The sequence below is a fragment of the Schistocerca cancellata genome, chromosome 10 (assembly GCF_023864275.1).
Source record: "Schistocerca cancellata isolate TAMUIC-IGC-003103 chromosome 10, iqSchCanc2.1, whole genome shotgun sequence".
In the NCBI taxonomy this organism is placed as follows: Eukaryota; Metazoa; Arthropoda; class Insecta; order Orthoptera; family Acrididae; genus Schistocerca; species Schistocerca cancellata.
In genome coordinates, this window is record NC_064635.1 from 216,359,412 (window position 1) to 216,374,811 (window position 15,400).

At 42.7% G+C, this 15,400-nt stretch overlaps 1 protein-coding gene across 4 annotated transcripts in view; it reads left to right on the forward strand.

The window, feature by feature from the left end:
- LOC126106404 (cytochrome P450 4C1-like) overlaps positions 1-15,400 on the forward strand; it is a 160,736-nt gene that overhangs the window by 49,599 nt on the left and 95,737 nt on the right. For 2 of the 4 annotated variants that reach the window (XM_049912675.1, XM_049912674.1), the window contains one exon: positions 7,940-8,182. In XM_049912675.1, coding sequence (XP_049768632.1) covers positions 7,968-8,182 — 215 coding nt within the window. In that variant the 5' untranslated portion in view covers positions 7,940-7,967. The remainder of the gene's footprint in view (positions 1-7,939; positions 8,183-15,400) is intronic. The other 2 variants (XM_049912676.1, XM_049912677.1) reach the window with 1 other exon arrangement.

The following is a 15,400-nucleotide window of genomic DNA, read 5'->3' on the forward strand; positions in this document are numbered from 1 at the left end:
GCAAAACATCATCACTGTGGTCTAACAGATATGCAATATTTTTTTAGGCTGTCCATTAATATAGAATAAAAATTTAATAAATGCTGTATTTTATTTCTGGACTTCACATCATTCAGTTTTATTTTCGTACCTACCATAATAAAACCAAACTTTTCATTCCAATATTTACTACATATTTCTTTAAATTCATCAAACTTCAAATAACCTCCAACAAAGTTATGGTAAATATGATTTAAATTTGTATCATCTTGTCTAGAGATATTTAAAAAAAAACTATATTATCTCTTGCTAACTGTTTAGGTATTTTTGAGTAAGTCTGAGTGAAATAAAATCAATATATTGCTTTATGTCTTCCTCTAGTGAAATATTTTCTAACTACATATTTTCTAGAATGAAGTCATCGAAAATTAAAACAGAATTATCTTGGCATTGATCTAATGAATAATTTCTTCACTATTTACAATAAATGTGGCGGTCTTCTCTTTAACTTTTTCACAACTTTTTATAAATTCTGAATATTTTGGCTGATCTACAAATGATTGATTCTATTCCAATTAAGCCATCCCAGGTCAAGAATATAACTGTCAGTCATTAATGTTGTTTTTCCACATCTGCTCAGACGAATTATGGCAAATCATATTGAATTTGGTAGAAGTTTACATGTTTATATTTTGACTTCTTTTCAGGAATTCTTACTTTTGGCTCCGAATCAGTTTTCATTTAATTAAATAATTTTAATAGTAAATGAGTAGATTATTTCAACTGGTAAGTCATCTGTTCGCAAAAAAAGATCGAATCTGTTCGCAAAAAAAGATTGACTATACCTATATGAGACAGCTTTAGTAATCTTGCATTAGTCGGTTTTTATTCAACTTTCCTAACTCTGAATATTACATCGAGAAATAGTAAACTTTACTGCAATGGAGGAACGATAGAAATTCCTACTGGTCAGTATAATTTGAAAAACTTGGAAAACTTTATTCATTCAAAAAAGCCTAAAATTCACATTAAAGCAGATTAAATTTAAAACAGAGTAACTATTGACAGTGATGTAAAATTGTATATGGATATAAATGATATTGTTGGAAGTATGCTTGGTTTTAGTAACCAAATTGTTGAGGCTAGTGAAAAAGCTGTGGCTAAGGGCATCCCCAGAATTATTCCTTTCGAACTGATCAATATAAATTTCAATCTTGCTAATGGGATGTTTGTAAAGTGTACTGAGCATTTTCATTGAGAAACTAATATTATCGCCTCATTGCAGCCTACTGCAGAATTTGGTGGGCCAATAATTCACGAACCACATTATCCCATAAATATTCCATTTCTCGATCCAATTCAAGATTTAGAAATTACTATAACTGATGAAAATTGTAATTTGATTTACTTTAATGGAGCTTATGTAATAGTTATTTTAGAAATTTCTTACTAGTTTTTGTTCTTAAATAAATCATGAACAAAGTCGAGAGTTATCAGTTTTACTCATTCCCTGTGAATGAGAAGACTAAAAAAATTTGAATCTCCCCAACAAGAACACAGAGATTAATTTAAATATTGGAGATGGTTGGGTTCATCCTAATCATTCCCAATTATACTTGAACTTCAGTATTATTGGAACTGATGGTACAGATTATCCAACTTATGACAGAAAATCCAATAAAAAATTAATCGATAACTATGTAGCAAAGCTGTTCGATGTTATTACCATAAAGAAAGGAAACAATATTTTGTCTAGAGTGGAATTTCCATTTATTACTTCATCAGCTCTTATTCGACTGACATCGACTCTAGCCAATGAGCTAACCATGGAAGGACATATTCTTAATAATGAAAAGATAAAAAGTAAGAAAAATTAAGTGCTTTATCCGTTAGAATTGTTTGTTGGGTTTTTTAAAGATTATAAAGAAACAGTGTGGGAAGGAGGTTTAACAGTAATTTTTACACAGTCATCGAGTGCTGGAGATGCTATTCTTCGTTGGGCAGATCGTACCCAAGCAGGAGTTGAAGGTGTGACAACACTTCCAAAAGAGGGTAAAATTGTTTTAGAATCGATGGAAATTCGTGTTCCTGTGGTTAAATTTGAACCAGAATATTCACCTTGAATTAGAACAAAATAGACTTACAAATCCGAAAATTCCCAAATCTTTCTTTGAACCACAAACTGTAGAGATTGCTGGATTGGATGAAAAGAGAAATTTTGAGTTAGATATTACAAATTTCTATAACTCTGCAGAATTTGATATGTCTTATTTCATCTTCGTTGTTTTCCAAACAAAAAGAAAGAATAATCAGTTAGTGGACTCTTCCTTATTCGATCATGTTAAATTACAGAATATCTATATTAAAAATGGAAGAAACGAAGTTTTTCTCCAAGAAATGTGGAATCTAGACCTACCAAATAACTATCTAAAAGCATGTGATGCTTTCCTACAGTTTAAGAGAACTACATAATTGAATAGTGATGTTAATGTGGGTCCATTCAGCTTTATTGAAAATTATCCTATCTATCTCATAAACATGTCTAGGAGAATGAATCTGTTAGCTACACAGAAAACTACAATGAAATTAGTTTCCACTTTAATGACGAAATTCCAAATGATACGCTTATGTATGTGGTAATGTATGGTAAAAAGAATTTGACATATGATTTACAGCATAGAATTTTGATTGAAAATTTTTAGGGAAGTATCGGCAGCTGCTGGCCGCTGCATGCGCGAGAACTTGCGTAAGTCTTGCCCGTATGAGATCGCTAATTCCAATGGCCGGTAGAGGAAATAGCAGGCTGTTATAAAGTAGCTGGCACGGCCTTCAGATAACTGGCCACGCCTCCTTATCTCCGTCTCTTTCACTCTCAGCTACCCTTCTCTTGCAACAGTTGATTAATCTCTCAATAGATGGCTCTGGGTGCAGGCCAAAGCCAACTTCAGCTGGCGCTGACTGCAGAAAATCAATGTTACAATAATTTCGAACGATTTTGATGATTTATACTTTGAAACGAAGCTGACGCAGTCTAAGACTGCTTCAGCAGTCGCTGAATTAAACAGTTTCCTATAGTTTCTAAGTGATTAAAACCGGTTTTAATGATCATGACAGTTTTCGAGTACCAACTTTGTCACTCAAATACCAACCAGATATACAATCTCCGAGCCTCTTTACTCTGTCAAACCTCGTAACCGAGTACGTAGACTGAAGAATTGTGACCAGTATCTCAAGGAGTTATCTAGCGTCAGTGGTTTGAAGAGAGCTAGCCATTTGACAGAACATTACGTTATAATTATTGAGGGTATTTTTGTTCTGTCATTGCAACTACAAAAATGTGTGATTTTTTGCACCAGGCGCGTTTCGCTTTATTGCAGTAAAGCATCATCAGTGGTCTGTAATTAAGTTATTTACATTTTGATTTGGTTTGAGATCGAAAAACATTAACAATATGTTGATTTGTACGTATGGTGATTTTCGGTTGATTTCTAGCTTACATCGGGAAATGCCGTCTGCTAGCACATCGTAGTTTTTCTGCGTTAGACACTGATGATTTTTAGTTGTTCTGCAGCACTATGCATTTCTTATGTTTTTCACAATACGCTTTTATACACACCACTGTATTCTGTTTGTTTTTGTACTTCTAAGTATGTGCTGCGGTTTGTGTTTTGTAGTGCATCACGCATTTTTGTAGTTGCGACGACAGAACAAAAGTACTCTCAAGAACAGATCAGATGGTGCGACGCTAAACGTGGAAAGGACGCGAACACATTTTACAGCTTTATGTGCAGCGTACAGTAGAGGAACAGTTCGGAAACGGTAGCAGTGTCAGCATCACAATGCACCCTCTGATAGACCAGCACGTGTGAGGTGTGCTTTGTGGAGAACGACTTTCCTGAAATGCACTGGCCTCTTCAGCATCCCGGCCTCGACACCGGGAAACACTCCTGTGACGAGCCAGGATGTCGACGTTGCCCCAAACCCCAGGGCCCAATACCACTACCGTCCCAGGATTCGGCCCTCGAGGAAGAACGGGTCGCCATTCCTCCGCAGACGTACAGACACCTCGCAGAAAGCGTCCGCAGCAGGGTCCAGGCCAACATAAAGGTCAAGGCGGGACGAAGTACCGCCACATTAACGTCCTCGAACAGGTGACCAGATACTTTTTAAAGCAGATAGTGAAATTACTAGAAATATCTGCAAATAAGGATCATAAGTCTTTATAAACAGTTGTGCCATGTCTGCATAAATCATTCCATAGAATTTCAGGCCCTTATTCCTTGCAGTTTGTGTGGAACAGGTACCTAAGTCTTGAAAAACTGTTATTTACAAGAAGGTATTGAAAAGTTTCTTTGTACTTAGCCTGCATGTACGCTATGCTGTGTCCTAATAACCACCACATCTGTAGGCCAGATCCTTTCCATAATCTTATTCCACTCTTCTTTTCATCTACATCTACGTGATTACTCTGCTATTTGCAATGAAGTGCCTGGCAGAGGGTTCAATGAACCACCTTCAAGCTGTCTCTCTACCGTTCCACTCTCGAAAGGCGCGCGGGAAAAACGAGCACTTAAATTTTTCTGAGCGAGCCCTGATTTATCTTATTTTATCGTGATGATTAATTTCTCCTATGCAGGTGGGTGCCAACTGAATGTTTTGCAATCGGAGGAGAAAACTGGTGATTGAAATTTCATGAGAAGATACCGTCGAAAAGAAAAACGCCTTTTGTTTTAATGATCGTCACTCCAATTCACGTATCGTGTCTGTGGCACTATCTCCCCTATTTCGTGATAGTACAAAACGATCCGCCCTTCTTTGAACTTTTCCGATGTCATCCGACAGTCCCACCTGATGCGGAACCCACACCGCATACCAATACTCCGGAATATGGTGGAGAAGCGTGGTGTAAGCAGTCTCTTTAGTAGACCTGTTGCACCTTCTAAGTGTTCTGCCGATGAATCGCAGTCTTTGGTTTGCTATACTCACAACATTATCTATGTGATCGTTAAAATTTACGATATTTGTAGTTCTAATCCCTAAGTATTTAGTTGAATTTACAGCTTTCAGATTTGTGTGACTTTTTTTATACTGAAGCTCGAAACTTAGTGCCGACTTCCGTGCGAGATAATCTTAATAGTTTCCACAAAGAGACCCTGTCTCGGAATCTGGAAGAGGTTCTCCTCGTACGTAAAGTGCACCAGCGGCAAGACGCAATCGATACCTTCACTGCGCTATAAGCATAGTGACGTTACGGATGACAGTACCCTAAAGCACGCTTTTCAGACATTTCTTCGCCGAAGAAGATGAAATAAGCATTCCAAAATTCCAGTCAAGAACAACAGCCAATAGGAGTAAGTTAGCACAATATATCCTTGTCGTAGCGAGGCACCCTAAATCACTTAACAAAGGCGAGGTCTTCGATCCACATAGTACAACAGCTAGAGTCTTTTCAGAGTATGCTGATACAATAGCTACATTTTAGCAATCGTATCAACCGCTCGTTCGACGAAAGGTCCGTACCTAAGGACTGGAAAGCTACACAAATCACACCAATTCTCAAGAAAGTAAATAGAAGTAATCCGCTGAATTACAAACCCATATCACTAATGACGATCTGCACTAGAATCCTGGAATATACATACATTGTGATCGGACACTACGAATTACAAAGAGATAAAATATAAAATGTGAAATTCAAGTTTTCTCACGTCCCGCCTAACTGTCATAGTACTTGTAGTGGATCCTGATGCAGTTTGGAATTCCTGTGTGATGGTCTGGATAGATGTCTGCCTGTTACACATTACGTCCCTCTTCAGCCGTGGGCGGTCTCTGTCAGTCAAGAGACGAGGTCGGTCCGTACGCTTTTGTGCTGTACGAGTCCCTTCACGTTTCCACTTCACTATCGGAAACAGTGGTCCTACGGATGTTTAGGAGTGTGGAAATCTCACGTACAGACGTATGGCACAAGTGACTCCGAATCACCCGAGTAAGTTCGAAGTCTGTGAGTTCCACGGAGCGCCCCATTCTGCTCTCTGACGACGTCTAATGACTACTGAGGTCGCTGGCATGGAATACCTGCCAGTAGGTGGCAGCAGAACGCACCTAATATGAAAAACGTGTGTTTTTGGGGGTGTTGGGAGACATTTGATCACATAGTGTATTCTTTCCAGAATCTTCTAGGCGCACACTGTTTTCTATTGGTAAAACTGTTCCTACGGATGCCTCATGATTTTCAATTAATGGGGCTGTCCACCTGATCGCTTTCTGAAGTTCTTTGTATTATTTAGTTCAATCTTCCGAGCTTATACAGGGTGTTTCAAAAAAGACCGGTATATTTGAAACGGCAATAAAAACTAAACGAGCAGCGATAGAAATACACCGTTTGTTGCAATATGCTTGGGACAACAGTACATTTTCAGGCGGACAAACTTTCGAAATTACAGTAGTTACAATTTTCAACAACAGATGGCGCTGCAAGTGATGTGAAAGATATAGAAGACAACGCAGTCTGTGGGTGCGCCATTCTGTACGTCGTCTTTCTGCTGTAAGCGTGTGCTGTTCACAACGTGCAAGTGTGCTGTAGACAACATGGTTTATTCCTTAGAACAGAGGATTTTTCTGGTGTTGGAATTCCACCGCCTAGAACACAGTGTTGTTGCAACAAGACGAAGTTTTCAACGGAGGTTTAATGTAACCAAAGGACCGAAAAGCGATACAATAAAGGATCTGTTTGAAAAATTTCAACGGACTGGGAACGTGACGGATGAACGTGCTGGAAAGGTAGGGCGACCGCATACGGCAACCACAGAGGGCAACGCGCAGCTAGTGCAGCAGGTGATCCGACAGCGGCCTCGGGTTTCCGTTCGCCGTGTTGCAGCTGCGGTCCAAATGACGCCAACGTCCACGTATCGTCTCGTGCGCCAGAGTTTACACCTCTATCCATATAAAATTCAAACGTGGCAACCCCTCAGCGCCGCTACCATTGCTGCATGAGAGACATTCGCTAAAGATATAGTGCACAGGATTGATGACGGCGATATGCATGTGGGCAGCATTTGGTTTACTGACAAAGCTTATTTTTATCTGGACGGCTTCGTCAATAAACAGAACTGGCGCATATGGGGAACCGAAAAGCCCCATGTTGCAGTCCCATCGTCCCTGCATGCTCAAAAAGTACTGGTCTGGGCCGCCATTTCTTCCAAAGGAATCATTGGCCCATTTTTCAGATCCGAAACGGTTACTGCATCACGCTATCTGGACATTCTTCGTGAATTTGTGGCGGTACAAACTGCCTTAGACGACACTGCGAACACCTCGTGGTTTATGCAAGATGGTGCCCGGCCACATCGCACGGCCGACGTCTTTAATTTCCTGAATGAATATTTCGATGATCGTGTGATTGCTTTGGGCTATCCGAAACATACAGGAGGCGGCGTGGATTGGCCTCCCTATTCGCCAGACATGAACCCCTGTGACTTCTTTCTGTGGGGACACTTGAAAGACCAGGTGTACCGCCAGAATCCAGAAACAATTGAACAGCTCAAGCAGTACATCTCATCTGCATGTGAAGCCATTCCGCCAGACACGTTGTCAAAGGTTTCGGGTAATTTCATTCAGAGACTACGCCATATTATTGCTACGCATGGTGGATATGTGGAAAATATCGTACTATAGAGTTTCCCAGACCGCAGCGCCATCTGTTGTTGAAAATTGTAACTACTGTAATTTCGAAAGTTTGTCTGCCTGAAAACGTACTGTTGTCCCAAGCATATTGCAACAAACGGTGTATTTCTATCGCTGCTCGTTTAGTTTTTATTGCCGTTTCAAATATACCGGTCATTTTTGAAACACCCTGTATTTACTTTGTCAAAAACTAGGCTTAGGTCGTTGTGTTCAGCCCTACCTGTGCCCGGAAGCACAGTATTAACACGGATATAGACAACTGAGCTTCTTTCTGCAGGTTTGTTCTCCACGCTAGCTGCTGAGCCATGGCATGGTGGTGGTGGCTGTTGGTGCAGTTATTGGTGTGGTGCTGCGCCGGCGTGGTGGCGGTGCTGTGGTGGCTGTGGGTCACCAGACCCCAAGTCGACATTCCAGGGCCGCCCACGTGGCCCATCATCGGGAACGTTCTGGACTTACTCGAGCATCCAGTGACTATCCAGAAGTTTCGAGACTTCCACCGCCAGTACGGAGATCTGACGAGGTGAGCCGACGGCGTCTGCTGGGAGAGTGACTAACTGCAACGTAGCGTACAGGCAGCTAAACCGCTACTTCCTGAGAGGCTGGGCGTTGGCAGCTGTCTAACATTTGGAAAGTAATAACACGATAGTGGAGCAAGTGAAAATTCTGCAGAAGCTGCAGCATTAGGGAATTAGGGCAATAGTTTATCAGTGGTTAATTTCATACCTAGAACGTAGGATACAGAAGGCTTCCTTCCTTAAAGTTAGAAAAACTAAGAACATATCTTAGCGTTCAGTGCTTTAAAATGAGGTCATCAAAATCCAAACTAGGGATTGAAAATAACAGGCCAAAACGATCAGGTCAAAAATCGTCAGACTCTGCGACCTTGGACACTGATGTCTTCCTGACGGCAGTTGCTTGGGTTCAGGATACATGTGGAGAAAGTACATCTAACAGTGCAGGGTAGACCAATGCATCGGAAGCCTCATCTTAAGTTATCTGACGCCCGTTAGCAACGTGGCTACGTTCTCCACAAAAAGGAAGATCTTAGCGGGAGTGAGCTGGAGAAGGAGTGAGACTGTTCCGAAGCTAAATTCTCAACTGTTGTTGAAATATTCGCTACTGCAGCAGATATGAGAGACTGTTTCGAAACTAAATTCTCAACTGTTGTTGAAATATTCGCATGCGTAGCAGACTTAGTCATTTGAATAGCAGACGTGTGAGACTGATCTGCAGCTAAACTCGCCAAGGTATTCAACTAAAGTTTCGACTGATTTAAGAGCTCAGCCATAGGATCCTCGGATTCTCCTTGGCCGGCCAGCATCGCTCGTCTGCCCTGGGTTTTGTTCACCCACACTGGGCTGCACATTCGCTTCCTGTTCCGTCTGCATTTTAAACTGCGATCTGGTTTTAACAATAAGAATTCAGTTCTTCACTATTCTCTTAAATACTTTTCTCTGGACACAATTCAGCTTTACCCAACGAAAATACACATCAGATTCTATACTCCAGAATATCTCTCCACAATTGTGAACACATCAACAAAAAAACACATACCACAATGCATGTACTAAAACATATAACAAGTAAATCTACAAATATACCTAACCCAGTCGTTATCCGCAAAAACCAGGCTAATGTGTGCAACGAGGTAGCATGTCATTCTTGTACTTGCCTTTACTGCAGAGTGGTATGTCATGAAATTCATATGTGATGGACCTGCGTTGTCGTGGCTGTCTGATGTCGGATGTAGCTCACATAGAATGATTCCATCACTCGTACACTAAATTATACAAAGCACAACATTAGTACACATACGTAACATAAAATACACATTTATCACAACAAATCTCAATTTATACCATAAATACATATAACTGAATGATCGTGTATTAATTTGTTTTTGGTCATGAAATACATGGCAGTATTTGTTTCTTTGGTTGTAGGCCCCGTCACGTTTTAGCCATTTTTATAATATTATTGCTCAAAAGAATACATTAATGTTTTTAAGATGGTAATATTAAACTCGTTGTTACTGAACTAGTGTGTTTAGTGTCTCTGTGGAGGACAATGTACCGAGCGGCGTCGACTACTCCCGCAGCGTACACAATCTCGTACACGTAGGCAACGCGGTGCAGAAGCAGCTGCAGACCACCACGGTTGCCTGTAAAATTCTTGAAAAGTAAGAGGAAGGAAACTTCTATAGGATCTTCTCGAACTGGAAGACTGCTATTCGACGATTGTCTGGAAGTGAAATGAGTTAGTTTCAGCAGAGAAAACTTTCTCTATGTTTTTGACCTTGTTACTGAAGCAGGTTCAAACATCGACCACCAAATGTTCCAAGTCCTATACAAGCTTGCCGTACATTACAGTTCATCACAGAATCCTTTGATCAAAAATAAATACGCGAAATTACCTTTGAAATGCCACAGTCTGTATTACGTCTGTTACTAAACTCCACATTAACGTTACATATCGCTTGTGAATCTCAAAAAACACAAATTATTCAGTATGGCGGCTTACAATGACTTTCATCGCACACACTTCATACAAGTCCCCTCGTTATCCTGTCTCGCAACAAAGTCTAGTCACATCCCGATTTTCTTACATTTCTTCGCTCGCCATGGAGCAACGCCGTCATTTGACAATCCATAACGTGAATGAACAGTTTGATTATTGAGAAGAAAGATTGAGCACTGTTAGTAAAATTGTTTTACGTGAAAGGCAGCAACTATAGCGCTGCGTTGAGGGACTTTCGCCAACTGAAATGTCTGAGGATAGACCCGAAATCATTAAACGGTTTAAAGAAGAGTCAGTTTGGAGTGGCACCTAGGAGAGACGATGTTGCTGTTGCTGTAACTGACCATGCGGCATGTGCCCTGCTTAGTAGCTGTCCTCCTGCAGTTTCACGATGATTGTCCATCCGACGGTTAACAATGCAGTCTATGCTATACTGGTGTTTGTACAAGATTCAGATGGTGCAGCAACTGAAACCTCATAGCGATGTTCTGAAACTGGTCTTCCGTTTCTGGCACAGATCGAAGGTGATGACATGTGGCCAGGCAATGTTCTACGGAGTGACGAGGCACATTTTTCAACACACGGTACAGTGAATACACAGAACTGCCAAATTTGGAGTACTGTTAATGAACTCCACATTGTGCACAAAGAACCACTGCAGTCGTCATATGTGACTGTTTGCATTCACAGCGCCAGATTTTCACATAGTTGCCAAAATTGGAACTACACTCCTGGAAATTGAAATAAGAACACCGTGAATTCATTGTCCCAGGAAGGGGAAACTTTATTGACACATTCCTGGGGTCAGATACATCACATGATCACACTGACAGAACCACAGGCACATAGACACAGGCAACAGAGCATGCACAATGTCGGCACTAGTACAGTGTATATGCACCTTTCGCAGCAATGCAGGCTGCTATTCTCCCATGGAGACGATCGTAGAGATGCTGGATGTAGTCCTGTGGAACGGCTTGCCATGCCATTTCCACCTGGCGCCTCAGTTGGACCAGCGTTCGTGCTGGACGTGCAGACCGCGTGAGGCGACGCTTCATCCACTCCCAAACATGCTCAATGGGGGACAGATCCGGAGATCTTGCTGGCCAGGGTAGTTGACTTACACCTTCGAGAGCACGTTGGGTGGCACGGGATACATGCGGACGTGCATTGTCCTGTTGGAACAGCAAGTTCCCTTGCCGGTCTAGGAATGCTAGAACGATGGGTTCGATGACGGTTTGGATGTACCGTGCACTATTCAGTGTCCCCTCGACGATCACCAGTGGTGTACGGCCAGTGTAGGAGATCGCTCCCCACACCATGATGCCGGGTGTTGGCCCTGTGTGCCTCGGTCGTATGCAGTCCTGATTGTGGCGCTCACCTGCACGGCGCCAAACACGCATACGACCATCATTGACACCAAGGCAGAAGCGACTCTCATCGCTGAAGACGACACGTCTCCATTCGTCCCTCCATTCACGCCTGTCGCGACACCACTGGAGGCGGGCTGCACGATGTTGGGACGTGAGCGGAAGACGGCCTAACGGTGTGCGGGACCGTAGCCCAGCTTCATGGAGACGGTTGCGAATGGACCTCGCCGATACCCCAGGAGCAACAGTGTCCCTAATTTGCTGGGAAGTGGCGGTGCGGTCCCCTACGGCACTGCGTAGGATCCTACGGTCTTGGCGTGCATCCGTGCGTCGCTGCGGTACTGTGGAGACCTCACGCCCCACGTGTTGAGCAATTCGGCGGTACGTCCACCCGGCCTCCCGCATGCCCACTATACGCCCTCGCTCAAAGTCCGTCAACTGCACATACGGTTCACGTCCACGCTGTCGCGGCATGCTACCAGTGTTAAAGACTGCGATGGAGCTCCGTATGCCACGGCAAACTGGCTGACACTGACGGCGGAGGTGCACAAATGCTGCGCAGCTAGCGCCATTCGACGGCCAACACTGCGGTTCCTGGTGTGTCCGCTGTGCCGTGCGTGTGATCATTGCTTGTACAGCCCTCTCGCAGTGTCCGGAGCAAGTATGGTGGGTCTGACACACCGGTGTCAATGTGTTCTTTTTTCCATTTCCAGGAGTGTATTTCTTCCACTGTAAATCTGTCCCGCATTAACACATCAGCATATCTACGAAGCTTCGTGGCAGTACGGTACTTACAGCCCACGCTGGACCTCTGTAAGTAGCTGTACTTTAATTATAACCGACTGGTAGAGTGCGTGGAGAATACCGTGGCCAATAGACAGACAATCAGCGGGGCACGCGTGGGGTGAGCAGTAGTGCCGGGAATTGCGGACAGGCACTGTAGTAGAAATGTCGAGAGCTGGCGGGGAAGTGCTGTTCGAAGCTCAAGCCTACACTTACATTTTTTTGTAAATACATATTAAGTGAAGCACCTCCAAGCTCATATTTGCATGAGACCGAGCAAAAAGATCTACAGTCACCTCTGCTTCGTTGTCCCGTAGAAATAAACTCGCTGCAAATGCAACAACAGCAGCTATTTACTTTCGCCTGCCTTGTTAACCATTTCTAGCTTTCAGAGAAGCGTTACGAGTGGCTAATTTTGAATAAAACCAACGTTCCTCTCGTTACCATTTTACAATTTGCTTCTTTTGCCAAAACACAGAGGATTTTACACAATGTCACCTCACAAACACGTCATGCAGATGCAATTGTGAGAGAATTCGGAAACATCTACATCTACATCTACATCTACATCTACATTCATACTCCGCAAGCCACCTGACGGTGTGTGGCGGAGGGTACCTTACCTTCAGTACCTCTATCGGTTCTCCTATTCCAGTCTCGTATTGTTCGTGGAAAGAAGGATTGTCGGTATGCCTCTGTGTGGGCTCGAATCTCTCTGATTTTATCCTCATGGTCTCTTCGCAAGATATACGTAGGAGGGAGCAATATACTGCTTGACTCTTCGGTGAAGGTATGTTCTCGAAACTTCAACAAAAGCCCGTACCGAGCTAGTGAGCGTCTCTCCTGCAGAGTCTTCCACTGGAGTCTATGTACCATCTCCGTAACGCTTTCGCGAATACTAAATGACCCTGTAACGAAGCGCGCTGCTCTCTGTTGGATGTTCGCTATCTCTTCTATCAACCCTATCTGGTACAGATCCCACACTGCTGAGCAGTATTCAAGCAGTGGGCGAATAAGCGTACTGTAACCTACTTCCTTTGTTTTCGGATTGCATTTCCTTAGGATTCTTCCAATGAATCTCAGTCTGGCATCTGCTTTACCGACGATCGACTTTATATGATCATTCCATTTTAAATCACTCCTAATGTGTACTCCCAGATTATTAATTTTATTAAGTAAGGACTTGAGGAAAAGTAAGGTCAATAGCTTTTCAAAAACAAATCCTCGGCACAAAAATGAGCGTATAATATCTTGACTTACGCTGCTCCAAAACGTACACCATTTCTTTTTTCACAAGCTATCCATGGCCCTTAAAAATTACACTCTTTCATCTAAAAAGTCTGTAGTTACTCGAATCACAAGGTAGATAATGAGGTTTTGCATAATAACAGTATGGCAAAACACCATATTTCATTTTGGTTTAATTGTCAGCGCCCGCGCGATCGCAAATGATTGTGCCACATCAGATCAATTTCATTGAGACAGGTGACAGACAGAGACCTCCATCGAAATCTAAAGAAAAATTCAATATGTTAGCCAAATTTCATACACCGCAACAGCGCATTGCCAACTGAGCGACAGCAGTGAAACAATGGTGGCGTGCCCTTCCAAACAAACGAATGAACTCGCCCAGCGCTTTGGACAGGAACTCGCCACTGCGCATCGGCCGCGGTGTGCTACTCAGACCCTGTCCGTCTGTCCAGCTGCCTGCATTAGCTCGCCGCCTCCGGAATTTGGGCGCACATGCCGGTCTCGTATCGAATTCGCCCGGCGGATTAACTGAGCTGTAATTGTGGACATAATTGTTCCTTTTAAACAATAGTGGTTTATTTACAACAAGTTTCATGATGGATTAAATGTACTGTGAAACGTTACTCAAGAAGATGTCTCAATATGCTGATGGATCAGCACCACATATTATTCATACTTGACGTTTTTGAGCGCTGAAAACTATATGTCTTAAACATGATCTACCTCATAATATAGGGTGTTTCAAAAAGAATATAAGCATTACAAAGTACTATTTTTTCCAAACTATCGATCGCTGCGCCTAGGCTCGTCTATTGGAGAAACGAATACATAGTATAGTTTATATTAGTAGCCGCTAGATGTCAGTTCTCTTCTGTTTTGCTTGGTAACCGTCATATGTTTAAAATGGCTACTCCACAGCAGAAAACATGTTGTGTTCTCGAGTTTGCGAACTACAATTCTGTGATTACAGTGCAAAGACGTTTAAGATTGAGGTACCAAATTGATCCTCCGAATGGGTGGAACATTCGTAGATGGTATCGATTGTTTCTAGATACAGGTTGTGTATCTGAAAGTAAGAGTCCTGGCTGCCCTCGTGTTCCTGAAGAAAATGTTGCACGAATTCAAACTGCTTTCCAACGTAGTCCTTCAAAAAAACTCGTCGTTCCAGTCGGGAGTTACGACTGCCTGCAGCAACAATTTGGCGTGTTTTGAGACGTCGGCGGTTGGTTATGGAGCCGTACAAGTTACAGCTGTTACAACCTCTGCGTCCTCATGGCAAATACAAACGTGTGGCATTTTGCAACGAGATTCTTGATGCCATTGACGATGATAACACTTTCGCACAACCCATCGTGTTCAGTGGTGAACCGAATTTCCATGTTAGTGGTCAGGTAAACAAACACAATGCTCGAATTTGAGGCCTACAGAACCCACATGTAGCCACTGAACATGCACAGGATTCGCCCACAGTCAATTTGGTTTGTGCTTTATGCCGATCATCTGTTTACGGCCCATTCTTCTTTAATGGAAACACGGTTAACGAGCAGCAGTATCTCGCTATGTTACAAAACTGGTTGTTTCCGAGGCTGTACGAAGAGAACTTCATTTTTCAAGAAGATGGGCCACCCCTTCACTAGTGCGTGAATGGAACTCTACCGAACTGTAGGATTGGTCGTCAAGAAACTGCACATCCCAGCTGGACTCCACGGTCGCCGGATTTGACACCCTCTCACTTCTTCCTGTGGGGTTTCGTTAAAGACAACGTTTATGTGCCTCCACTCCCACAGAACCTGGAAGAGTTGAAGAACCCGATCCAT